The following is a 26,359-nucleotide window of genomic DNA, read 5'->3' as shown; positions in this document are numbered from 1 at the left end:
CTCTCTGAACTACTGTGTAGTATTTTCCTTTGGAAAAGGCTTCTTTGAAATGAAAGGCACCAGCTGTTACTCGGCTGGCTTCGTCCAAAGGGCTGGAGAACCTTCCCCAACCAGGGTTTCTGTACAGTTTAGCCACAAAGGTATAGGTGGAGACAGAGCTGTAATAAGGGATCCGTTTGCTTCATAAATGGAAATCTCAGATGAAAATGGCCACCTTGAGTAAAAGAGAATTGAACTAATTGCACTTGGAGTGTCTAGAACATTTATGTGTGAGGCGGTGGGACTAGAAAACCAGTGGTGTTTTATGTTCCATTAGGAAGGAAGGGAGAGGAGAGAGAGGCGCAAGCGAGTGCACGGTTCCCTTAGCTTTGCGCTGCACGGCTGATGACAGGAAAGCCTTGAGGGAGTGCCTAAGTGAGGCGCTAATCTATTTATGCAGCAAAATATAATAAAGAAATTCACCTGCTCGGCTCACAGCACCAAACTAATTCCGGCTCTCTGAGTTTTAATTTGCTTGTCATCTCCTGGAGGGTAGAGGGTGATAGGGATGGAAGAGTAGATGTGTATTCTAGCCGTGGATGTGGAATTCAGAGAGGAAGGCTTGTGCCTCTGCTTCTGAGCCCACCCTCCCCTGGACCTGAGGTCTGTGTGCTCTCATGCTTGGCTCTTTTATGAATGGAGGCTAGAGAGCTGTTAAGGCTCTTTGGCGCTTACACTCCAGCTGGCCACTGACTTAGGACAGGACCCTGTGGGGCTGGCAGTGGGGGCAGGAAGACTGTGGGACAAGTTTGTGTCATAGAAAGGGGACCCAGGGGTTGGAGGGCCAGAGCCCTTTCTACAGGCTGAGACGCCCAGACTATTAATAGTAAAGCTGAATCACAGATGTAGGAATGTCACAGCTGCTTGAGCTTGCCATGTTACGCAGAAACCAGCAAGAATGAGGCCCAGCCCGCCCAACATCACTGCAGCTATAAAACTCGGATCAAAGATGAGGCAGGTTGATTGACTTCATTCTTTCTGTTAGGCCCGTCTTCTTAGACCCAAACCGTTCAATATTTGCAGTAAAAGTCGAATCCTGGCTGTGCATTCTGGTTTGAAGATGTGCTGGCCATCTGCTGCTCTCCCCAGCGCGGCATCTTGCTTTGTGTCTCCTGCTCAACTTTTCTCCCATGGTGGTGTGTGTGTTTGTGTGTGACATGTTTGGGACAGGTGCTAGAGTGAGGTGGGTGTCGGCTTGGTTGATCCCCCCTCCCAAGTCACCTGCCCAGAGACTCAATGGTGATGCTGGATCGGTCATAGTTTTTGAAAGCTTGCACTTGTCAGGCTCTGCACTCCTTCGGGATCAGGCTGAGGCTGGTGCAGGGGTGAGGTGTGATGTGTGCCCTCACTTTGTGGCCTTAGGGTGGGGTTACTCCTTCCACATTACACAAGAGGGGCTTACCTAGAAACTCTAAAGAAGCAGGTAGAAGTCGGATAATACAACTGGATAAGGCAGATTTTTACTTTGATCCAGAATTGATCCTCGTTGAGGAATTGAATCCTGAATGTCTCTTCCCAGGCTCCTTCTCATGTTCCCAGTCACCCATCCCAAATTCAGCGGCGGGGGGTGGGGGGCGGATGTGGGAGCAGCAGGGCAAACAAAAGCTATTGTTCATTTTTCATTAAAAGGCCTCCAGACCTTAAAAGTGAAGCAAATGAATTGAGGCGTCGCTAGCATGATTTTTTGCTAAGGATTGCTGTGTTCAGTTGGTCTGAAAGAGCTGAATGGGAGCAGCCCTAATAGGAAAACTAATATGCAACAGTTGACTAGTTTTACTTACTGGAACCGTCGCGACTGTCCTTGGCCCTTCTTCTGGCAATCATTTATAGACTGGGAGGGCCAGGGCTCAAGCATTTTGGATGCCGTTTTTCCCTGGTGCGAGATGCTACGTGGTGTCAGTGACAGAGATTAGGACGGTGATTTGGCATTTGTTAGAGCGGCAGCTGTAGGAGTTGCTGGAAGGGCAGCGTCCCAGCAGGGCGGGCCACCGTCGGCGGTGATCGCTGGGCGGCCCGGCTAGTTCGGGATGGGGCGGGATTTTAGAAGAAGTCCGGATTGCGAGTGGATGCAGGGCTCTTCTCGCCGCTCTGCCGCGCGATCTGTTTGCCAGGGGCGCTCCACTCCTGACTTTGTTCCTGTTTCCTTCGGATGCTCGCCAAAGGCCCCGGTTGCCATGGTGAAGGAGAAAGGTAATTATAAATATGATCCCTGTTGCATGGCTGCAGAGGTTGGCCTGTGTGCTGCAGGGCTGGCCGCGAATGGGGGTGATCCATGGAAAGCGGGCAGACATATTCTTGGTGTGACAACTGTATTGTCAGGTCCGAGATTCATAGAATGGAGACTGACTTCATGAAGAACTTTAAAATTTAGCCACGGCGTCGGAAGCACATTCCTATTTCGGAGTGTCGCCGAGCTCTGGGCTTGGGTCTCTTTGAAGTGCAATTGCTTTTAATTTTTGGTTGTGTTTGAGAGTTGCCTTCTGCCCCGTCCTAGCTTCCTCTTCCTCCTTACCACCACCCAGGCAAAAGTGAATAAAGACGTGTAATGAATGAAAGGGTCTTTCTACAGGTGTGTGTTGTGTTGGGACCTGTCCAAGCAGTTGGGACCGGCTGGAAGTTTAAGCGCGCTGATTTAAAGGTTCAGGTGTGCCTACAATACTGTCTTTCAGCAGCATCCTAATCAGTCAGACACTTAAAGGATGCGTTGCCTGTCAAGGTGGGAAATCGTGTCTTTAAAAGAATGTAAAAGGAGAGGGGGCATGTGGCACAGGTGTACCGTGTTATGCACTGGCGTGGTCCTGAAATGCAAGTTAAATCTTTTAGATTGAGTTATAGCTATTTATCGGGCTATGTAAAAGAGCACAGCAATGTTTGAGTTAATCATCTGAGTATATATAAAATATATAAGAAGTGAAATGTCACAAGAGACTGAGCGTGAAAGGGAAAATCCTCCTCTCCCTCCACTTCAATTCCCTTCTCTCTTAGAGGTATAATTGTTCATTGTTAGTGTGTGTCCTTCTAGACTTTCAAACAGGAAAATGGATGGATGATGGATTGGATGGATGGATAGATAGAGGGAGGGAGGATTTTAAAAGGACATTTCTGATCGTTTATCTGCAACTTTTTTTTTTTCTCTTAATATATATTCTAGGGACCTTCAACTGATTTAGGGTAGTACCACATTTAATTTGCTTTTTGTAACTTGATTTGTTCTGCCTCTTTTCTGTCTGTGGACATAATTTCTCCAAGGAACAAACTTGCTCTCTTGGAGCTGTCTTGAACATTTCATGGTTTGTCTTCATCTACTTTCTCTTAAAGTGCTGCAGGGAATAAATGTGAGGTGAACGTGCTGAACTCATTGATCCATATTGCTGGACACTCCGTTCAGGTTTATACTAAGGAGAAATGGGGTCATGACAGCTAACTATATTATGGCTGCACCTTAGGACAAGAAAAACAGCTTTCTGTTCTATTTGTTCTGCTCCTGTATCCTTTCTTAAGTCACTTGGTTTGCTTTAGTTTTTCACTAAGTGCTAAGTGAGTGAAATGATTTGGTGCGAATAGGTGCTTCTAATAATGTTGCCTCTCTTTTGGGGGTGCTTCCAGGAGCCCCCAGAGTAACAGATAGAGATGTTGACATGTGATAAAGGTCAGATCTCTTCATTTTCACCTCTTCCACAGCTGGAACAACCTGGCTTTCATTTCTGTTGCTAATGGATTTGAGTTTGTTTCCCCGATATGAGTAATTTATGAGTGATTCAATGGGGAATTGCAAAAGCCCCTTCGATTGCATTCTCCTGGCTCCATGAAAGCCCCAGACATGCTGTATGTGGGGAATAGACTAGTGGTCCCCAAATAGCAACTCTGTGTGTCATTGCAGACTCCCAAAGGTTGGATTGGCTGGGTTCATGTTTGCTTTACAAGTCAGTAGCCACTCTCTAACTGGAACACTGTGGACAGGCCACCGAGAGGTCACATACTAGTATTATCTTAGCCCTTAGCCACTGATTAAAGGCTGTTGCTTTTGTATTTTGAGGTCTGTGTCAGTCTGCACTGCTGCCTCCCAGCTTCCTGATTGCACTGACCTCAGCCAACAACAGGGGAAAGCAGGGTTTTTGGCGGGTACACAGGGGCTTCCGTGGAAAGAAAGGAATTTCATCATAGCTTTTAAGTGAGAAGGGCACAGGAGAGCAGGTAGTCCCGGCATTCATCCTAGACATGAGAAAACTGAGCTTCAGAAAGGGTAAGTAAATTGCTTACAATCACATAGCAGGTAATTGGACCAAGCTCTCATCCTTTGTGTCCCGTCAGATGTGGCCATGGCTAAGTGTCTGCACTTCCCACAGCGTGTGGATGCCTGCTGGCTCCATCACTAGATGGCAAGCCTCTCAGAAGCAGCCCTGTGTTTCTGTCTTTAATTTCCCAGTGCAGAGCTTGGTACCCACCCATTGTAGCTTCTCAAAGTTGAAACAAGCTGGCTTCGGAGTTTCTGTTGTGGCTCAGGGGGTTAGGAACCTGACAAAGTGTCTGTGAGGATGTGGGTTCAACCCCTGGTCTTTCCAGTGGGTAAGGATAGCGTTGGATAAGCTGCAGGGTAGGTCGCAGATGCGCTCAGATCTGTGTTGCTGTGACTGTGGCTATGGCCCACAGTTGCTCGATTCACATAGCCTGGGATTGCATATCCACAGGTGTGGCGTAAAAGAAAAAAGAAAAAAGAAAACAAGCTGGTCTCTGTCGGAACCTGTGTTTCTTGTTCCAAGACTTTCTGTCTCGCCATTCTTGTGCTCCCGGAAAGGAATTTGAGTCTTTAGCTTTCCTTCCTCCTGGGGCTTGCCACGAGCCACCTTGAGTGAGCTTGGATCAGGGCGGCATCCATCCTGAAGGGGTGACACAGGTTCCCTGTTGCTCACCCCCGCCCCCTTGGAGGTGGGTTCGTTTACACTGGTTTGTGCCACCGGTTTCTCTCTTGAATAAAGTTTCCATGTATCTGTCTGGTTTGGGGTTGATACTTGGCCGGAAGGAAAGCTTTGCTGGCAGAGCAGACCTCTGCAGGTGTGGAGTGGGCATTTGCCAACACACTCTGACCCGCATTATCTTCTGTTCACCTAACCAGGCGCCCGTCCACTTCCAGTTGCAGACACGTATCGATCCGAGAATCTTGAAATGGTTATTAGTTCTGATGTGTTCAAGGCATTTTACCCTTGCTGCATCTTGTTAACAAAGAAACAGGAGAGAGTACGGGTGGTTTATTAGCCAATGTCTGTCTTCCTGAATATACTCTCATCAACCTAAACTCCAGAGCCCACGCTGCTCATTTAAAAACTGAAATCATCTCGCTTATGTGTGTTCTATTGCAAGTTTTAAAATAAACCCCAAAGGGATTTATTCTTTCTTTTCATTGGAGAAAACAAGAATAAATACTAGAGATTAAGTTATGTAAACACTCATTTATTTTTGGTTTGTTTGTTGTTTTGCTTTTTTAGGGCCGCACTGCAGCATATGGAGGTTCCCAGGATAGGGGTTGAATCAGAGCTACAGCTGCTGGCCTCTGCCACAGCCACAGCCATACAGGGTCTGAGCCACGTCTGTGACCTACCCTGCAGCTCACGGCAACGCTGGATCCTTAACCCACTGAGTGAGGCCAGGGATTGAGCCCACAACCTCATGGTTCCTAGTCAGGTTTTGTTTCCACTGAGCCACAGCGGAATTCTCAACACTCATTTATTAGTAAGAGAGGCTTATGGTTTGGAAATCACTGAGGGAAAAAGAATTTAACAGTGAGGGAGTCACATCAAGGAAAAGAGAGTTCTTCAGCTGAACACATCATTTTTGTTTTGTTTTGTTTCAGTTTTCCTGGAAGTTTTCTCCCCCTTGGATGGCCCAGCTTGTTTTTAGGTAGAGGGGGACCCAATGAACCTCATTCTAGTTTATGCTTAGTGGAGAGATGTTCACCTACACCTGACAATTCAGATGCACGAAACACACACACACATGCACGCACGCACGCACGCACACATGAGCGGGTGGTATTTATTGCTTGGCAGCTCCTGAGAACAGTGGCCTACTGGGTCTCAAACGTGTCCTCAGACTGGCACCAAAGTAATCCTCTTAGGACACTGATGTCATCATATTTCCAGTTCAAAACCTAAACGAGTGACAAGGTAGAGTTCGAGGCTTCCTGCTAATCATTGAGGATTCTTCCCAAGCCCTGAAATTACTTCCTCCCCACCCCTGTCTAAGCCAGTCTTGTTTGTTTATTTTTAATGTTATTATTCAACCTGCCAGTTATGGAAAACATACTGAATGGCAGACTTTGTGTTGAAAGCTTTACGTACATTGTCTCTAATCTTTGAACTGTCAAGGTTGGTGGTACGCCTCTCCTTCATAGATGAGAAAGAAGAGGCTCACAGCATTTAGAAACTTGCCAGAGATCGCTTAGCTAGAGATAGAAGAGCTGATCTTTAACCGCGGCCTCTTGGGCCCCCAAATCTGTGCTAATTGTACTTACTCCCCACCCCCCACCCTGTCCCCCATCATCTTGCTTCTTTGAATAATCATAGAGGTATTTTCCTTCTCGTCCTCACTCATTTGCCCCCTGCACTGGTGAAAAATGCATACATTCTCCTTTTCTGTATTTGCAGACCCAACTCAAGTACTGCTTCCTTACAGTGCTTTCTTTTTTTAAAAAAATTTTTGAAGCATTTTATTTTATTATAGTTCATTACCAATGTTCCTGCCATTCCCATTGTCCAGCAAGATGACCCAATCATATATGTGTGTATATTCTTTTTTTTTTCCATGCTCTCTTCCATCTTTCCTTGCAATGCTTTTCAAAGGCCCATCCCTTCTGTAAATTCTTCTGGAATTACTCTGAGCACCTAAGGAAATACCAGAGAAATTAAACAACAATCCGTCACCTGTACGACTAAGAAAGAGTGTCCGTCTTACCCTGAGCAGTTGTTGACTTCATCTACAGTCTTATAAAACAACTTTAGTGTTGCAGCTGTTGCTGCTCTAATGGTATCTGTCTTTCCACCCCATCCCACTCCTCCCCAAGCCCACACTCACTCGGACCCCACCCACTCAGACGCAGGCACACTGCCTAATGTAATTGAAACCCGTTTCTGTTCTCTCCTCAGGAAGCCTGAGAACAGATCCTTCTCTGCAGTGTAATAATTCATCATCATCCGTGCAAGTCACCCTCCAGGCCCCTGCTGGGTATAATAGCTTCTCTTAGATTCTGTTTGCCAGCCCTGCTTCCCAGGTTGATGGCTGATGCCCCACCCTTACCTGCTCCCGCAGTTGTCTAGGCTCTTCATTTTTCCTTATCTTGAAAAGCCTGGGTTTTTCAAGGGGACCCGATGACAAGGACATTTCCTAAGTGAGGTCTAAAGGGAAGCTATTGATTAAAGGAGCCACCACGATGCGATGCTTTAAGCATCAGAATAATTGTCTTGATTGGTGACTTCGGTTGTGAACTTTGCATCTTTGGAGGGAGGGGAGCTCCACTTTTCTCATCGTATTCCATTTGAGAGGAAGAAAAAAAAATCCAAGTGTGATCTTCTCTTACGATTTTATAGTTGAAATAGAACTGCTGTCACCAGGAAGTATGTCTCTATCCAGCTTATCTTCACCACCAAAGGGTTGTCCGGATGGTGGCATTGCCAAGACTCAGAAAAGAACTTCACATGAAAAAATAAATAAATAAAAACAATCCCCTCTGCCACCTACTCATTGATGTCTAAAATTGTTGATCCAAAGAGGGAAAAAAAAAAAAAACACTTTGTTTTCACAATTAGAGTTAAGGCTGAATGTAGAAAGAAATCTGAGAGAAGGAACCCAGTGACTTAAATCTACTCAGAGCTCTTGAGAGTATCTAAGCCAGAGGCTGGGCCAACTTAGAGGTAGTGCTGCCTCTTGTCCTCTGATGACCTGGTCAGGTGACCAGGAGGGATACAACAACCTGTACTACTTCCCAGAACCCTCCTTTATTTTTTTATTTTTTTATTTTGGTCTTTTTGTCCTTTTAGGGCCATACCCATGACATATGGAGGTTCCCAGGCTATGGGTCTAATCGGAGCTGAGCTGCCAGCCTACTCCAGGGCCACAGCAATGCCAGATCTGAGCCGCATCTGCGACTGCACCACAGCTCATGGCAACACCCGGATCCTAAACCCACTGAGCGAGGTCAGGGATCAAACCTGCAACCTTATGGTTCCCGGTTGGATTCATTTCGGCTGTGCACAACGGGAACTCCCCAGAACCCTCTTTTAAAGAACAGCACATTGATTTCCACAATCAAGCAGAAGAGACGTCCTAGGTAAGAGTCATTCCGCCACAAGCAAAATCTTGGCACTGATTCTCTGTGAGGAGGGGCCCGTCTGTGTCATCATATTCACGAGCCCTGGGAGGGAAGCAAGAGGGTCCTGATGTTGCTTGCATCTCATCTGCTAAAGCCAAATGCTGAGTGTTTTCCTGGGCCAGCATTAGTGAGTCAGAGGACTTTTCAGAAGGTTCAGTGATGGGTGAGCTGTGTAGGATTTCTTCCCATTGTGGTTGAGCCTGATCTGGGCACACCACCGTAGAAACCAGCCCGGCTTCCTATTTCATTGTGTGTAGGTCTGGTGGTGACTCATACTGGGAGGTATGTTTATCCCAAACTGGCAGAGCCGTATATTCAAGGGCGAATTTTGTTAGTGGTGGGGAAGGTGGATATTTGTATGCATGACTCTTTTCTCTGAAACATGTGTCCTCATAGACATAATTCATGCTATTATGGTCCAGGATGCCCTGGGGGGCTCCAGGGGTGAGTTTCTGTATCCCATTACAATCAACAAGCTGACTTATTTGAATACTTAACTGTGAAGATGCTGCCTTCCCCCCTCCCCTGTCTTTTTAGGGCCAACCCATGGCGTATGGAAGTTCCAAGGCTAGGGGTCGAATTGGAGCTGTAGCTGCCAACCTATACCACAGCCACAGCAATGTAGGATCCTTAACCCATTGAGTGAGGCCAGGGATTGAATCGGCACCCTCAGTGATACTAGTTGGGTTCGTTACTTCTGGGCCACGAGGGGAACTCCGATACTGTCTTTCAGGCAAATTAGTGTCTAGGGCAGTGGTTCTCAAATGTTAGCAGGCATCAGAACTACCTGGAGACTTGTAAAACAGATTTCTGGAGTTCCCTGGTAGTGCAGTGGGTTAAGGATCCAGCACTGTCACTGCTGTGGCATAGGTTTGATCCCTGGCCTGGGGACTTCCGCATGCCATGGACATAGCATGGATTTGGCATGGATTTCTGAACTCTCTTCCCAAGTTTTGATTCCGTGTAAGTCTGAGGAAGGGCCTGGGGTTCTGCATTTCTAGCAGTTCCCAGGTGATGTTGCTGCTCGTGGCCCAGGGACGACACCATTACTGTCTAGGTAATCCATGGTTTTCGTGGGCAAAATGATTCAGCCTTCCAGGCAGACACGTGAGAACTTTTATCTAAGTAACCTTTCCATTCCCTTTGCAAATTTTATCTTGACAAAGGGGAGGCCCAGAGCATGGTTCTCATTCTGACTGTCCTGCAGCATAGAATGAAGCTGTAGTTCATAATAAAGCCGACCTTCTGTGGGACTGGATGAGCCAGGAGATTGCAGGCTGTAGGGACACTGTGTGTGCAGAGGGTGGGCATGTGGATGTGGGAGGAAGTTACAGAGCGCCTTTTCCTGGAAGGAGTTGGGGCTCAGCTTGGCTTGGGGAAGGCAGGGACTCAGGGCACACGTGTGCCATTCTGTAACCATCATTCCTGATTCTCCAAGGGTTAGGAGAGTTTTTTTTTTTTTGTCTTTTTAGGGCTGCACCCACAGAGTATGGAGGTTCCCAGGATAGGGGTTGAACCAGAGCTGCAACCACCAGCCCATACCACAGCCACAGCCACACTCAATCCTTAACCCACTGAAGCAAGGCCAGGGATCAAACCTGTGTCCTTGGACACTAGTCATATTTGTTTCCCCTGAGCCATGATGGGAACTCCTAGGTGAGTATTTTCACTGGGGTTCAAAGACCTCTTTGGAATCCTTTGGTAAATATAGTTTCAGGAGCTCTCCTAGCTCACAAAGGCTACAACCATCTCATTGGTCTTTGAGGAGCTAAACATGGTGCTAAAAACCTAGAGTGTTTCTAGCTGTCTTCTTTCTGTTGTTGTTCAACAATTGTTCAGGAATCTCCGTGGTAGCTCAGGGGTAACAAACCTGACAAATATCCATGAGGATGTGGGTTCGATCCCTGGCCTTGCTCAGTGGGTTAAGGATCCAGTGTTGCCGTGTGCTGTGGTGTGGGTCCAGATGTGGCCCAGATCCATTGTTGCTGTGGCTGCGGTGTAGGCTGGCAGCTGCAGCTCCAATTTGATCCTTAGCCTGGGAACTTCCATATGCCTCAGATGTGGCCTTAAAAAGACCAAAAAAAAAACTTGGTCAACACTCTAGTTGCACCTACAAGTAATAAATGCTGGTGAGGATACTGATTAAAAATAGAGGCAACACAAGGTGATTAGAAAGGCTACAAACAATATTCTTGTGAGGTTCAAAGGAAGGAAAAATTAATGTTTCAAATAAATCAGCAAAGGCTTTACAGAAAAGAGAGCATTTAAGATTGATCTTAAGGGGTTCTGTTAATTTCTTCTGGTTAGTGATGTTATTTAATTTAATTTGTATCCATTACACAGTATCTGCTCCATAGTAAGTGCTCAGTGAATGTTGAATAAACTCACAAGTGGATGAATGATGTGGGGGAGATGGTTATTCTTGTTTAAATGTTTATTTAGAACCTAATAAGAGATAAGCAATCTAGATATAGAAACAAATAAAATGTAGTTCTTGATTGGAAATCACTCACATTCCTAGCAAGGAATATATACACAGAAATAAATAATTATGATACAGCGTGAAAAGTAATATGGGACTGTGGTGCAGGGAATGGTTAATCCTGCTGGGAGGTCATGGCAGTCTAGGCTTTGAAGGATGAATAGGAGTGCAACAAGTAGATAAAGGGAAAATGAGAGAAAGGTGTTCCAAATGGCAAAACAGAAGCATTGAAGGAAATGCAGGTGGCTAGTTTGGCAGGAAGTACTATTGGTCACATCTACTGCAGTGACCATGAGGATGGGTCAATGGAGGGCTTTGCAGGTCAGGTTGAGTTGAGGATGGTTAGAACCAGAGGTTGTACATACTGTGTCCTCCAAGGATAATGCAGGTGACCTAAATGAATAGAGATTGGGACAAACTGGACAGCATGGTCCTCTCTAAAGAAGGAGCCACTCTGTTGCTCTGTCCTGTTTCCTACAGACGTAGGTATGAAGGAATGTGGGCTGAGTGTCCAGAATTTCCAATTTCCAAGAGTGACTAGAAGTAGGAGTTTTTATGTACCATTTCCCTTTGCTTAAATGGTGGCAAATGATTCAACGTTCTCTTTAAAGAAATCTTCATGCCGTCCAAACAAAACATGCCTGTGGGCAAAGGGCCTTCTGATTGTGGTCTGGGGCTCTCCGCAGTGCTCATCAAATCTACTCATGATAATAAGTATGTTTTCACATGTCACGATTCCAGACTTGTGCACTTAATGCATATACATGGCTAAAATAGTCACATGAAAAGATATTTACCTTTACTCTCTGCTCTTTTCCAATTTCTTCTATTTTTTTTTTTTTAAACTAAGCTGGTCATGATCCATTGAACTGGTTTCCTGTTCCACTGGGTCAAGACCCAAAGTTTGAAAACCATTGGTGTAGAACATTTACACTAACTAAAGTCATAGTGAATGAAAACAGAGTAAGTTACCTTCCTGGAGAACCATGTCTCCTTCCTGATCACTCATGCTTAATAGATACCTGTTGGTTCAGTTGGATTTCTTCCCTTGCAACTGGAAAAGTTTTGACAGACTAATTTCAGAATCTTTTAGTGATCGTTTTATCCTAAACAAAATTGACCAGAACTTGGTGTCATCTTTTAGGGCGGGGTGCTTGATACAATTAAGAACCGACCCAGCTGTTGAGTTGAGTAAAATGCTGTGTGGTTGAAGTTCAGCAGAAAGTCCAAAGGAAACCCCCATTCAGGCCTCATTAGCAGCTAAGCCTGATATTTCTGGGATTACTTTTCTTTTAGAAGAATTTCACCTTTGATTCTGCGTCATCTTCTGTCCCCGTGCTCATCTGGGACAGAATTGCATTGGCATGTCAGCTAGAAAGAGGAGAACAAGTTCAGGGCGTGGGCAGTCTGTCCCGTGACACCTGACCCATCATCCATGCAACAGCTTTTCACCTCCATTGGTTGGGCATCATGTGCTACATCATATTCACTTTTGACCTATCTAAGAACATCAAGAAATACTATAATGCGGGAGATTTGTAGAGAGGTCACCCCTCCCTTGGAATGTCTGAGAGGTGAGCTATGGAAAGCCTTTTATGCAGCAGGAAAGGCATGACACTTCTTTTGCTCTGGGCGTGTCTGCTGTTACTCCTATCTTGAGTCAGAGGCACCTCTGCAAGAGGCAGCAGGACTCAAAAGAGCTTGAACTTTGAAACAAGAGTGCAAGAGTGGCTTCTTGCCATTGGAAGGAACAGTGATGATGGAGAGGCCCCTAGGGGAAGCTCCAGGACCACAGGGAAGCAGTTCTGATGGGGTGGCTTTGTTTAGCAAGTAGGCAAAGAAGGAGTTCCCCGGTAGCTTAGCAGGTTAAGGATCTGGCACTGTCACTGCTGTGGCTCTGGTGACAGCTGTGGCACAGGTTCGATCCCTGGCCCAGAAAATTCTACATGCCCTGAGAGTGGGCCAAAAAAAAAAAAAAAAAAAAAAAAGTAGGCAAAGAAGCCAGCTCTCTAGGCCAGAGAGTACCCCATACGATTCTCCCGGGATGGGGACACAGTGTGGTGGAAGACGATCAGGGCCCATGTTTGAGGATGCGATGGGGAGGCCCCTCTTTGACAGAGCCCGTGGTCCCTCCAGGGCTCGGTTCTCACCCCCATGCATGGGAGTGGCCCCCTCTGGAGTCATGCAGCCCACAGCCTGCACATCTTCTCCCGGCAGAGGCGGTGCCGCCGGGGAGAGGATGCAGGGCTTGGTATTGGATGGATCACGTTTCTGCCACTTCCCGAGGACATGGAGTCAAGCTCTTCACCTGTGTGAGATTCAACTTCTTCAGTGAAAATAGCACTGGGAACACCCCTCCAGGTGGGGAGGCTTGATAAGTTACCTGATAAGTCTGAGTCCCGGAAAGAATTATTATGGGTAGGTCTACAAGAAGCAGGTCAACAACCACAGCCACAACAAAAAATCCATGATGGACTGTTGATCAGAAACTAGGCGAGTAGGAGAAAAGGAAATGATGAAGTCTGGGAGGAAAAAGAAGTTCTACAAGAAAGGGAATCTATTCACAGATCGCACTGCAGAGGAGAATGATAATTCATTCTCAGAGTGTGACCACTGACCACAGTTCATTGAAAATGTGGTTTAGCCATATTAGCAAGAACGGGGTGTTGATAGGGAATGGCTGAGTTGATATAATAATGTAGTGAGATGAATAGCAGTACGAATTTCATAAGACTAAGAAATGTGGAGATGAAAACCAGGAAAAATGCCAAAAGCTGGACTCATCGGACCACGAGTGAGGCAGGCAATTGCCATCATGCCTTATAAGCATTTGTGGTTTTTTTTTTTTTTTTAATTTTCCCACTGTACAGCAAGGGGGTCAGGTTATCCTTACATGCATACATTACAATTACAGTTTTTCCCCCATCCTTTCTTCTGTTGCAACATGAATATCTAGACATAGTTCAGCATTTGTGTTTTTATGCATATAAGCCTTTTTAGTTTCTTAAACTTTAGTAAAAATGAAAACATATGGGAGACAATCTGTATTACCCTCTTCATATCTTTATGGACAGGATTAATTTAAATATATGTGTAAAAAGCTCAATAAATGTTAAATTGAAGGTCAGTTGATCTGTAGAGTTTACCTAGCAGAGCAGGTGCATAGCCCAGAGCCCAAGGAAATAGCCCCAAATCCGTTGCAGAGAAAATAAAACTAAGATGTAGGCAGTGATATACGGGGAAAGAAGTTTTAAAAGCATATGAATATGTTATATATACACAGTAATGTATATAACAGTCATTTTGCTGTACACCTGAAACTAACATGACATTGTAAATCAATAACTATACCTCAATTAAAAAAACAATAAAAGAGGTAAAGGAAAAGATGTTGGCGGTGAGAAGAATTAAATTTGTAGCTTGGATAGAGAGGCAGTCAAACTGCCTTCAGCTGGGATTTTCAGTAGAGACAGGTTCGGAGTCTGCATGTGTGAAGCCCTTCTCTGGATGTGTCCCTCTCTTTCTTATTTGGCTCAGGTGGTACAATGTTCCATGTCCCCTGGTACCTTTGTAAGATTATCCCGTAAGCCTTCAGGATCCTATAGGTTTGCCTGGAAACAAGTTGTGTTTACAAGCAGGAGCTCTGTAGCCCCACCTGGATGCAAATCCCAGCTCCACTCACAATTACTAATAGTGCAACCTTGGGCAAATCACACGCCTTGCTCCCACCCCTACCCCCACCCCATGCCTTGGTGTCCTCATCAGAAAGTAGGGTTATCAGTAGTACCAGCTTCATAGGGTTGTTGTGGGGATTGAATCAATGAATACCTGCAGGGCATTGAAAATAATACCGAGCACCTCGCAAGAGCAATTACCTCTGTAATTGTTCTTGCTGCTATTACTGCTATTATCCCTCTGGACTGAGTACAGTTGAGATGGAGTTCAGTGATTGGATCAGTTTCAGGACCCAGGTAAGCGAACAGCTGGGGACGGGTGAGTTGAGGAACCCCCGTTTCTGCTGGGCAGTGTCTTGGCCGTTTATGTCACACGGAGCAAGACCTTGGAAGCCTTTGTCATGCCACCCTGCGCCGGGATCATGTGAGTGGCTTCCTGTGGCCAGTCGCTCCTCCTGTCCTGTAATAGAAGAATGTCACCGAGGAGTCTACCGGCTGGGTTCTCAAGGCCCACATCCCCTGGGCAAACAAGCTGATGGTCCTAGTTTGTCTTGATGCTGTGGAATGAAATGAGATGTCTGAGAATGGTTTTGGAACAATCTTATAAGAAAGATTTTTTTTTTTTTAATGGGCCCAGCATGCTGCCACTGAGCCACTCTGCTGGCGGATAGAATGATTGTTTGAAAATGGCTGAGGCTGGAAGCCAGGGCTGCCCCAGGTTCTCGCAGAGGAAGCTGTCCGCCCACTCTGCAGAGTCCCTGCTGGCTCTTCCCCATCATCGTGTCATGTCCCACTCTGGGGACACCGTGCTTAGCTTTTCCAAGGCTCTGATGCCATCTCTACTCCTCCCCGGGGTCAGTTCAGCTGGAAATTGTGCTCCTCTGTGTGATTCTCATTGAAAGGGCAGCTTAGCCAGAGTTGATTTGAGACTGGTCCACCAGGAAGCTCATTCCTTCAGCTTTTGTAGCTGCTTTTTTTCTGAGTCAGAAACTGAAGCAAGTCTTGCCTCTAATGTCATTAGTTGACTTTACTGACATCATCAAAATTCCTGCATCGATAGGTACTGTGAGTGAACCCGAAGCTTTTAACCAACTTTCACCTTCACCCAAAGTCTCTTGCTGTGCGCAAGAAACAGAACACCGGGCTAGAGTTAAGTGTTCATACATTTATGGAGCACCAACCTCAGCACTGTGTTAGACCCTGGGAATACAATGCAGTTACCTTGTAGTAGACAAGACAGAAAAAAAGAAAGAAAGAAACTCAGCATAAAGCAAGTCAGCAGAGGCTGGCATAGCAGGGAGGTCTCCTTGCTTTGGGTGGTCCCAGGAGATCTCTAGGAGAGGTGGCCTGTGACCCGCTTGAGGGGAGCTCAGAAGAGGAGGAGCCAGCCTTGCAAATGCCTGGGGGATGAGTCTTCTGGGAAGGGACAGGACAGGTGGAGATCTTGAAGTCACAGGAACTGGAACTTGGGAGCAAAGCAGAGAGGGCATAAGAAGGGGCAGAGAGGTGGGCAGGCTCCGTGGCCACAGCAGGACATTTTGAATTGCTCTTGCAGCAAGAGCTACTCGGAGGTCTTACTTGGTAAGACTGTGATCTGCTTGAATTGTCCTTAAAAGATCATTCTGGTGGCTGTGTGGCAAAGGGATTGAGCAAATGAGTCAAAAGCACACAGGGTGTCAAGATAGACACAGACTCCGTGCTTTCTTTCTTTCTTTTTCTTTTCTTTTCTTTTTTTTTTTTGTCTTTTTGTTCTTTTTAGGGCCGCACCTGCAGCATATGGAGGTTCCCAGGCGAGGGGTCAAATCAGAGCTACAGCTGCCAGCCTACACCATGGCCCCAGCAATGCCAGATCCAAGCCACGTCTGCGATCTACACCACAGCTCACGGCAGTGCTGCATCCTTAACCTGCTGAGCAAGACCAGGGGTTGAACCCACAACCCTGTGGTCCCTAGTTGGATTCATTTCCGCTGCGCCACGATGGGAACTCCATCCGTGCTGTCTTCCTAACTGTCCCCTAAACCCTTCCTGGTGGCCTCTTTAGTGAGGGACCAGTTACTTACAGGCACATCCTCTTGTTCCTCATTTTCTGGCAATCTCCAGCCGACACTGCTATTGATATACCGCCACGCAAGTTGTGTTTGTGAAAACTCCTACATGAGATGTGAACTGGGTCTGATGGTATCGCATTCAATTTTTCCCCCCCTTCAGATGGGCTCCTTCTCAAGAGAGCAACAGAAAGAAAATGATAATGAGGACATCTGTCAGGGTGGGGCTGTGTGGCTGAAAAACAAACGTATACCTTAGTGGGGAGGACTCCATGCATTCGTAAAGTGTCAGATGCGTAAAGGGTGTTGGAAAATCCGTGTGTGTGTGTGTGTGTGTGTGTGTGTGTGTGTGTTTAGAGTTGTTCTTTCTGATGGCTCTGCAAATGTGGAGAAGCTGAGACTAACGGATACGAGTTAAGCCTGCTTCTTAAAATCGATAGAGACAGAAAATAGATGAGTGATGACGCAACACTGAGCAGGGGAGGGATGGGGAGTGACACTGCTAGTGGGTATGGGGTCCCTTTAGGGGAGATGAAAATGTACCCCAAATACCAAAGGCACCAGTTGTGGTGACAGTCACACAATTCTCACTGAATTGTAAACTTTATTTATTTATTTATTTATATCTTTTTAGGGCCACACCCTTGGCGTATGGAGCTTCCCAGGCTAGAGGTTGAATTGGAGCTGTAGCCGCCAGCCTATGCCACAGCCACAGCAATGCTGGATCTGAGCCGTGTCTGCGACCTACACCACAGCTCATGGCAACACCAGATCCTTAACCCCCTGATGGAGGCCAGGGATTGAAGCTTCGTCCTCATGGATGCTAGCCAGATTCATTCCCATTGAGCCATGATGGGAACTCTTGAATTGTACCCTTTAAATGGGCAGCTTTTATGCTCTGTGAATCACTTCTCAATAAAGCTTATAGAACAAAATCTGCTATTTGTAGCCCTGTGGGTTAAACTGAAATGGTGTTGACACTGAGAGCTATCAGATGCATTGGGTGCACTAAACATTCACTAGGTGTTACACGGCAGAAAATCAGGTGTCCTTGGCTAAAAGTCACAGAAGATAGTAGAGCCAGAAATTCAGCATATTTGAGTTTTAGGTGGAGCACATGGGCATTTATTTATGATCAATGCCCTTACAACGATGAATCACCATATTCCTGGCTGAAACACCCCAAGAACAGCAGTGGCTTCTGCTTGGTAAATACTCACTAGCTGTCGGGAAAAGTGCTGTGCACTTTGTATCCATTAACTCACTTCTCCTCCTACGTGTTGGCGTAGGATGTATTCCCATTTTACAGAAGAGGAAATGGAGGCTTAGGGAGGACAACCTGTTTCAAGATCACACAGCTAAGGGGATGAAGCCCAGATTCGCATCAGGTCCATCTGACTGGAATCGGGCCTGGACCCTCTCACCCTGGGAGGGGGACCCTCCCTGGACCCTCTCACCCCGGGAGGGGGACCCTCCCCCAAAGCCATCATATCATAGTGAGGCTCCCAATTTGCCTGCACTGTGAGCTGAGAAATAGTCCCAACTCAGCTCCTAAGAAAGAGGCCAGACTGTACCCTGGTGATATGTCTCATCTCAAGTTCTCACTGGGGGGAGATGAGGAACCTTTAGAGTCTGTTCCTCAGCCTGTCCTTCAAGGAGGCGCAGAACAAACCTGGTTCAATGTCTTCTCTTCCATGCATGGTGCCCTTGCGTCCTGTGTATTTCAGCCAAACCAGGTGTCTTAATGGTCCCCAGCCCAGCCCCCTCCCCGTTGTCTACGATGCCTTCCTGCTCCTTTAAATCCTGCCCTCCTCCCCTTCCTTAAAGGCCCAGCAGAAAGGATGCTTCTTTTTTGAAAAATGTTTCTGGTTGCTCTCTCATCATTTCACATTCTTCTCTTTCCCTCGCCGTCTGTCTGTCTGTCTCTCTCCTTTCCTCCACCTCCCTCCATCTAACCTACCCTATTAAACTGTAAGCATTTTGAGGACAGGGGCTGGGAGTTAACGCAAATGTAGTAGGAGAAATGCTGCCACGGTTGCTCTTGCCCACGGAACCCCTGCCAGAAGGCCGCCCGACTCACCATGTCCCCAGATGTGCCCGGGCTCTCCCACCTCCAGGCTCTGCTGTACCTGCTCCCTGAGCCATCCGCACCTCGTCACCCTTTCCCTGCTGCCCACCTCGCAGTGTCAGATTCCACTCCCTCCTCCCTGGAACTTTGTCTAGCTATTTGTCCCAGATTTCTGCATGATTCTCTCTTCTAGCGTATTGTCCCTGCCTCTGCTCTAGTCTTAACCTCCCAGGACAGCCCTCGAGTAGTTTCTCTCTGCGTTGATCAGCTCCCCAGGTAGGGTGTGTGCCGCGCACATAACTGGGGATGGCACGGGTGGTCTCTCTCCATAGTCCCCACAGAGCTGGGAACAACAGGGCACACACAGCAGCTCTCACCTGCTCAGTATTCATTGACTCTGTGGACAAAAAATTATTTCTTGTGTGTTGGGAGATTGCGTTTAGGAGTTTTAATGGAGATATTTATTTTATGTCTCTCCCTGTCCTCTCCCCGCCTCCTCTGTGCCATGCTGGACTTCCAACATCTTTTTCCTTTTCCAGTGTTAGACTTCACTAGGTCTAAGCTTTGCTGAACCTCAGGAAATAGTCTCTTCTCTCCCACTCCAGCAGGTGAACCTCTGAAGTTAATGAGAGAATGATCCAGCCACCCAGGGTCATGCTCTCTGTCACCTGGATGCCTAGGAAAATACCTGGCCAGGTGACAAGTAGAGATTATATGTATTCATCTTCTCTTGCAAAGATAACACCAGGCAAAGTTAGGTTGCACAGAAAGCTTGAACGAACCAGAACTGGGGTTCTGGGAGGAACCTAAAAGCCTAAAGAGTAGTTCCATGATGTGTAAGATCATGTCTGATTCTGCACGGTGGATGCTGTGAGCACAAGTCCTTTGCTTTCATCTTCCTCGAGGGTGTGCAGACTCCCGAGAGACCCAGGGGAAGGTGTCACAGAGCAGGGATGGGAAAGCCATTTCAGAAAGGGTTCAAGTCCTTGTTTCTGAAACTTACTACCACCTGAATTAAAAGTGTTATTGTTTATTAGCAGGAAACCTCGGGCACAGTGGTGTGCTGGTGAATGTTTACCAACAGGCTCTGTGAGCGAGCACAGGGCATAGCCCCAGTTTGTAGAGTTTGCCAATTTCCATGGTGTAAATACCGGCCCCGTGGTTGATTTCAGGCTATTAAGGTGAAGTCACTGACCACACAGCTGGGCAGAGCCACGCAGGGCCAGCACTTGAGAGCAGGCAAGAGCCAGACCAGCTCATCACTCCTGAGGCAAGTCCCCTGACACCTCCAGTGCTCAGTGAGGTTAACTAGAGGTTGATGGGATTAGGGGAAATATATTTGAGTGCCTTTTGTAAATTGTGAAGTACCATATGCATATTAACCATTTTCATCAGTTTGTCTAAAATGCTTCTTTTTTTTTTATAATTTTTTTCTTTTCCCACTGTACAGCAAGGGGGTCAGGTTATCCTTACATGTATACATTACAATTACAGTTTTTCCCCCACCATTTCTTCTGTTGCAACATGAGTATCTAGACATAGTTCTCAATGCTATTCAGCGGGATCTCCTTGTAAATCTATTCTAGGTTGTGACTGATAAGCCCAAGCTCCCGATCCCTCCCACTCCCTCCCCCTCCCATCAGGCAGCCACAAGTCTCTTCTCCAAGTCCATGATTTTCTTTTCTGAGGAGATGTTCATTTGTGCTGGATATTAAGTTCCAGTTATAAGTGATATCATATGGTATTTGTCTTTGTCTTTCTGGCTCATTTCACTCAGGATGAGATTCTCTAGTTCCATCCATGTTGCTGCAAATGGCATTATGTCATTCTTTTTTTATGGCTGAGTAGTATTCCCTTGTGTATATATACCACATCTTCCGAATCCAATCATCTGTCGATGGACATTTGGGTTGTTTCCATGTCCTGGCTATTGTGAATAGTGCTGCAATGCACATGCGGGTGCACGTGTCTCTTTTAAGTAGAGTTTTGTCCGGATAGATGCCCAAGAGTGGGATTGCAGGGTCATATGGAAGTTCTATGTATAGATTTCTCAGGTATCTCCAAACTGTTCTCCATAGTGGCTGTACCATTTTTTTTTTTTAAATAGTAATTCCCAGGAGTTCCTGTCGTGGCGCAGTAGTTAATGAATCCGACTAGGAACCATGAGGTTGCGGGTTTGGTCCCTGCCCTTGCTCAGTGGGTTAAGGATCTGGCGTTGCCATGAGCTGTGTTGTGGGTCACAGATACGGTTCGGATCCTGCATTGCTGTGGCTCTGGTGTAGGCCGGTGGCTACAGCTCCGATTGGACCCCTAGCCTGGGAACCTCCATATGCCATGGGAGCAGCTCAAGAAAAGGCAAAAAGACAAAAAAAAAAAAAAAAAAAAAAAAAAAAAAGGAAGAAGAAGAAAAAGGCAAACACAGCTGGGAAGCTTCTTCTTATGCTATGATCAGACTTCAGTTTTTACCTCAGCAGGACACTTTAACCAATATCTTGGTTCTTTGGTTTTTTAAAACCCCTCTCAGGTGTCTGGATTTGGAATTAGGGGGTAGAAGGCAATGGTGGTACCAGGCCTAAGCTAAACTCCATCCCAGGACCCTAGGCCTAGATGCAAAAAGACTGCCACCCTCTCTCGTCACCCGCCTTCCCGTAAATGGCGCCAAGGGGACCACGGTCTGTCCCAATCTGGGCATCAGTGCTCTCTAGCGGTCCAGAGAGATGTGATGTTCTGCCAGCAGGGTTCAGGCTAAAACCCAATTGTTTGACTTGATCCGTGTCTAAATGGAATTGCTGGTACAGGGACAACTTGAGATCCCTGTGTGACCTTAAAAGGCCATGTCACACTTCGGAAGGGATTCGGGGCATACGCTAGAAATGCCTGCTTGTATAGGTGAGTGGCAGTTTTCCCTCACATTCAGCTGATGTGGGCATCTGGGCACTGGCCTGGCACTGTGGGCGCTCCCTCGAAGAGATAACCTTACTACTAGAAGGGGTTGTCTCTACTTCTGCTCTGTGAGGGGTTCCTAGCCCTTCTGTACAGTCTTGGGGAAGTGGAGCATGTGGTAGGAAAGGCAGGTCTGGGAGTCAGGTCTCCTAACTCCTAATCCATGGTCTTTTCAGATGACTGTTCAGAAGGAGAGGTGGGGCTTTAAACCAATGACTGTGCTCTGGAATTAAATTACTAGGTGCCAGCAGAGAAAGGCCAGGGGAGGTCAAAGAAGGGTGTTGCCTCCATGAGTCATCTCAACCTAAAGGTGTGTCAAAGAGAGTCCCTCTGAGAAATAGGAGGATAAGATACCAAGCCTACGTTAAGTCCCTTTCTAAGATTAACCTTCATCTGTGAAGGCAGGTGTAGCACAGCAGGGCAGAAGCATCATGTGATTTACACGGAGGAAATTTCCTGGCTGAATTGCTGGGATCCTAGTACCTCTTTGCCTTCTGGGGGAATCAGATTAACTGGATTTGAGCCTGAGCTGTTTCTATAATCAGGATCCCAGCTGACCCCTTGCTGACGGTGTCTTTTGTGCTGGGAGGGAGAGCAGGTGCCTCGCCTCAGAAAAAGCAAAGCAAGTATCGGGACTGCTTACAAGTGGAGAGCCACACGTGGCAGGAAGCTAGCTCAGAGGCGTCCTACAGCCTGCTGGGAGTGTTTGTGCCAAGACTGCCCAAAGTTTTGTGCTGAGTAATAATCTTAATTACCAAACTCACACGGTATAAGAAAATTAGGTCGGGGAAGCCAGTTCAAGAGAAGGATCGTTTTGGACAACTAATGACACAGTAACAGTGTGTAGCTTCAAGTAACTACCACTTGCCGCAGCAGGAAATGGACTTTTAGGTAAACTGCAAATTAAGCACTCTATGCATTTATTTAAACTCTTGAGTTTCTCGATTCCTTGGCTCAATATGAGTCCCCTTCTAGCAGAAAGAAAGAGTAGGATAGGAGGTGGGGAGAAGTGGTAGGAGGAGGAGAACACATCTCTCTGATGTGTATTTACAATTCAGTGGCAACTAATGCAGAAGCGAAGAACACATTCTTGGTAAGGAAGCAGTCTCTCTGAAAGGTGGACTCCCAGACTAGGATACTTCTGGGGATTCAAGCAGAATCCCAGCTTACCAGCAGCTTATCATTTTGTGATTGCAAACCCAGACCCGTCCCAACCAGAGATGGTTTTCCAAGCCAGGCCTCAGCTCAGGGTGGAGGCTGCAGGGAGGGTCCTCCAGATGGCGGGTGGCATTTCCTAGTTCTCTTACCCTTCCTCTGTACGTGTTCTTTTTCCCATAAATTGCTGCAGCCTGGAATCATGGCTTTTTATATCTGAAGTGTTATTTCCCATCTGCTTATTTACTAGCAGGTGTTACCTTTGGGATTATGACGCAGCTGGATGTTCATCGCTTCTGAGCTGTGTAATCAGAATTTAGTGCATTGCACGAGCTTGGTTTCCTCCTCTGCTGGATAAAACTTTCCTCTGGAAATCCCCCCACCCGGTGCTTCCGAGCGTGGGCTTTGGAGTCAGACTTCCTAGCTGTGTCATCTTGAACAAGGTGTTTAATTCCTGGCCTTGGTGGAGTCCTCCTGGACAATACACGAATAATAAAAGGGCGCCCCCTAAAGGCAGTGGTGAGGATCGTCAGTGATGGCGGGCATAAATCAGTTACAGGGCCTGGAACATAGTAAGAGTTTAGTAAATTATACTTTGTTACAGTAGTAGAATGGTGCTATGTAGTAAGGTCAGCAATCAGTAGCTTCACGTGGGAGATGCCTCAACAGTGGTGCTGGATGGTAAGAAAGGACAATTCGGGTTATTTGATATGTGAAATCAGAAGTATCCCAGAAATTTGGAGGAATTGACCTTATGCTTTTCTAAGGTCAGGAACGATACCTTGTGAAACAAAAGCAAAATAACACCAAACGAGAAAATTAAGTGCTGGGTGACAACACGGGTATTTAGTTCTTTAGGATTTGGAGGAGAGGAAAACATTTTTTTTTTTTCTTTTTATGGCTGCACCTGCAGCATGTGGAAGTTCCCAGGCTGGGGGTCGAATCGGAGCTGCAGTTGCCCACCTGTGCCACAGTCACAGAGGTGCTGGATCTGAGCTGCAGATGCAGCTTATGGTGACGCTGGATCCTTAACCCACTGAGCGAGGCCAGGGATCGAACCAGCATCTTCACAGATGCTATGTTGGGTTCTTAACCTGCTGAGCCTACTCTATGTTTATACTAATCTTCCCAATATTTCTTTCTGGGTCTCTGCCTTTTTTTTTTTTTTGCTTTTAAAACATCAAAGTGTTTGATAGTTTATTCTTATTTCTTTTTTTTATTTTATTTTTATTTTCCCACTGTACAGCAAGGGGGTCAGGTTATCCTTACATGTATACATTACAATTACATTTTTCCCCCACCCTTTCTTCTGTTGCATCATGAGTATCTAGACAAAGTTCTCAATGCTATTCAGCAGGATCTCCTTGTAAATCTATTCTAAGTTGTATCTGATAAGCCCAAGCTCCTGATCCCTCCCACTCCCTCCCCCTCCCATCAGGCAACCACAAGTCTCTTCTCCAAGTCCATGATTTTCTTTACTGAGGAAATGTTCATTTGTGCTGGATATTAGATTCCAGTTATAAGTGATATCATATGGTATTTGCCTTTGTCTTTCTGGCTCATTTCACTCAGGATGAGATTCTCTAGTTCCATCCATGTTGCTGCAAATGGCATTATGTCATTCCTTTTTATGGCTGAGTAGTATTCCCTTGTGTATATATACCACCTCTTCCGAATCCAATCCTCTGTCGATGGACATTTGGATTGTTTCCATGTCCTGGCTATTGTGAATAGTGCTGCAATGAACATGCGGGTGCACGTGTCTCTTTTAAGTAGAGTTTTGTCCGGATAGATGCCCAAGAGTGGGATTGCGGGGTCATATGGTAGTTCTATGTATAGATTTCTAAGGTATCTCCAAACTGTTCTCCATAGTGGCTGTACCAGTTTACATTCCCACCAGCAGTGCAGGAGGGTTCCCTTTTCTCCACAGCCCCTCCAGCACTTGTTATTTGTGGATTTATTAATGATGGCCATTCTGACTGGTGTGAGGTGGTATCTCATGGTAGTTTTGATTTGCATTTCTCTTATAATCAGCGATGTTGAGCATTTTTTCATGTGTTTGTTGGCCATCTGTATATCTTCTTTGGAGAAATGTCTATTCAGGTCTTTTGCCCATTTTTCCATTGATTGATTGGTTTTTTTGCTGTTGGGTTGTATAAGTTGTTCATATATTCTAGAGATTAAGCCCTTGTCAGTTGCATCATTTGAAACTATTTTCTCCCATTCTGTAAGTTGTCTTTTTGTTTTCTTTTGGGTTTCCTTTGCTGTGCCAAAGCTTTTCAGTTTGATGAGGTCCCATGGGTTTATTTTTGCTCGAATTTCTATTGCTTTGGGAGATTGACGTGAGAAAATATTCATGATGTTGATGTCAGAGAGGGTCTCTGCCATTTTAAAGAGACAGATCATAGGAGGAACCTCACCCCCCCCGCCCCCTCCCCGCAGGCTCTGCTGCCAGGGCTGCTTCTGTGGCTGCATTCAGCGTACTGCAGCTGGTCACCTCCCTTCCCAGAATAGACTCCTCTAAGCCACATGCTTCTTGCTTGAACTTTCCTGGGCATTTCATTCTCCAATGAACTCAAGCATAAAGCTGCCACCACATTTTCTAAATCTTACTTCTAAAATTCTTAACCTGCTGAGCCACAACGGAAATTCCAAGAATAAAATATGTTATCATTATAAGCCATAGGGAGAGCTTCGGAGAAGAGCCAGGACATGGGCTGGGCCCCATGTGTCAGGTGTGACTTGAGCAGGTGAGGAAAGAAGCTATTCCAAATGAGGCACCAGGCCTGAGAGAGTGAAGGGAAGATGAAGCGAAAGACCGGGAAGCAGTCAGGCCTTCTCCCTGAAGAGGGCTGTGTGTATTTACGGGAATGGACAGCAGAGGATGTTGGCGTGTGGTCTTTGGTGTTGGCCTGCCTGCGTTTGAAACCACTTAGCACAGTGAGAGGTACTCAGCAAAGGGTGTTCCTTCTTAGGTATCTGAACAGCTGTCTTAGGCCATGTTATTGAAGATCTCTGAAACTAGGTAAAGAACTTTAGGCTTGATGAATGGGGACGCAGAGAGATAATTGCAAGTCTTTTTATTTTATTGCATTTTTATTTTTAAGTGCAGTCTTAGATTCATTGAAAATTTGAGAAGATAATACAGAGAGTTTCCATACCCTAGTTTTCCATATGTGGAACATCTTACATTAATATAATTCTTTGGTTATAGTTAATGGATCAAAATTGACACATTGTTAATGTAAGTCTGTACTTGACTGTATTTCTTTCTTTTTTTTTTTCCTTTTTGCCATTTTTCAGGCCACTCCTGCGGCATATGGAGGTTGCCAGGCTAGAGGTCGACACCAGAGCCACAGCAACTCGGGACCACGTCTGTGACCTACACCACAGCTCACGGCCACACCGGATCCTTAACCCACTGAGCAAGGCCAGGGATCGAACCCGAAACCTCATGGTTCCTAGTCGGATTCGCTAACCACGGAGCCATGATGGGAACTCCTTGACTGTATTTCTTTAGTTTTATCCGATGTCTTTTCTCTGTTCTGGGATCCCATCCAGGACACCACCTTACACTTAGTTGTCATATCA

At 46.2% G+C, this 26,359-nt stretch overlaps 1 protein-coding gene across 35 annotated transcripts in view; it reads left to right on the top strand.

The window, feature by feature from the left end:
* ABLIM1 (actin binding LIM protein 1) overlaps positions 1–26,359 on the top strand; it is a 348,912-nt gene that overhangs the window by 147,116 nt on the left and 175,437 nt on the right. For 13 of the 35 annotated variants that reach the window (XM_013983755.2, XM_021073377.1, XM_021073371.1 and 10 more), the window contains exon 1: positions 2,092–2,229. The exons of 13 other annotated variants lie outside the window; for them this stretch is intronic. In XM_013983755.2, coding sequence (XP_013839209.2) covers positions 2,106–2,229 — 124 coding nt within the window. In that variant the 5' untranslated portion in view covers positions 2,092–2,105. Of the gene's footprint in view, positions 1–2,089; positions 2,230–3,636; positions 4,283–26,359 lie in introns of those variants that run through there. 9 more of the 35 variants (XM_021073364.1, XM_021073374.1, XM_005671475.3 and 6 more) reach the window with 3 other exon arrangements.

Source organism: Sus scrofa, chromosome 14, assembly GCF_000003025.6.
Source record: "Sus scrofa isolate TJ Tabasco breed Duroc chromosome 14, Sscrofa11.1, whole genome shotgun sequence".
Classification (NCBI taxonomy): Eukaryota; Metazoa; Chordata; class Mammalia; order Artiodactyla; family Suidae; genus Sus; species Sus scrofa.
The sequence above is the reverse complement of the archived record's forward strand: the minus strand, read 5'-3'. Positions and strand labels throughout refer to the sequence as shown.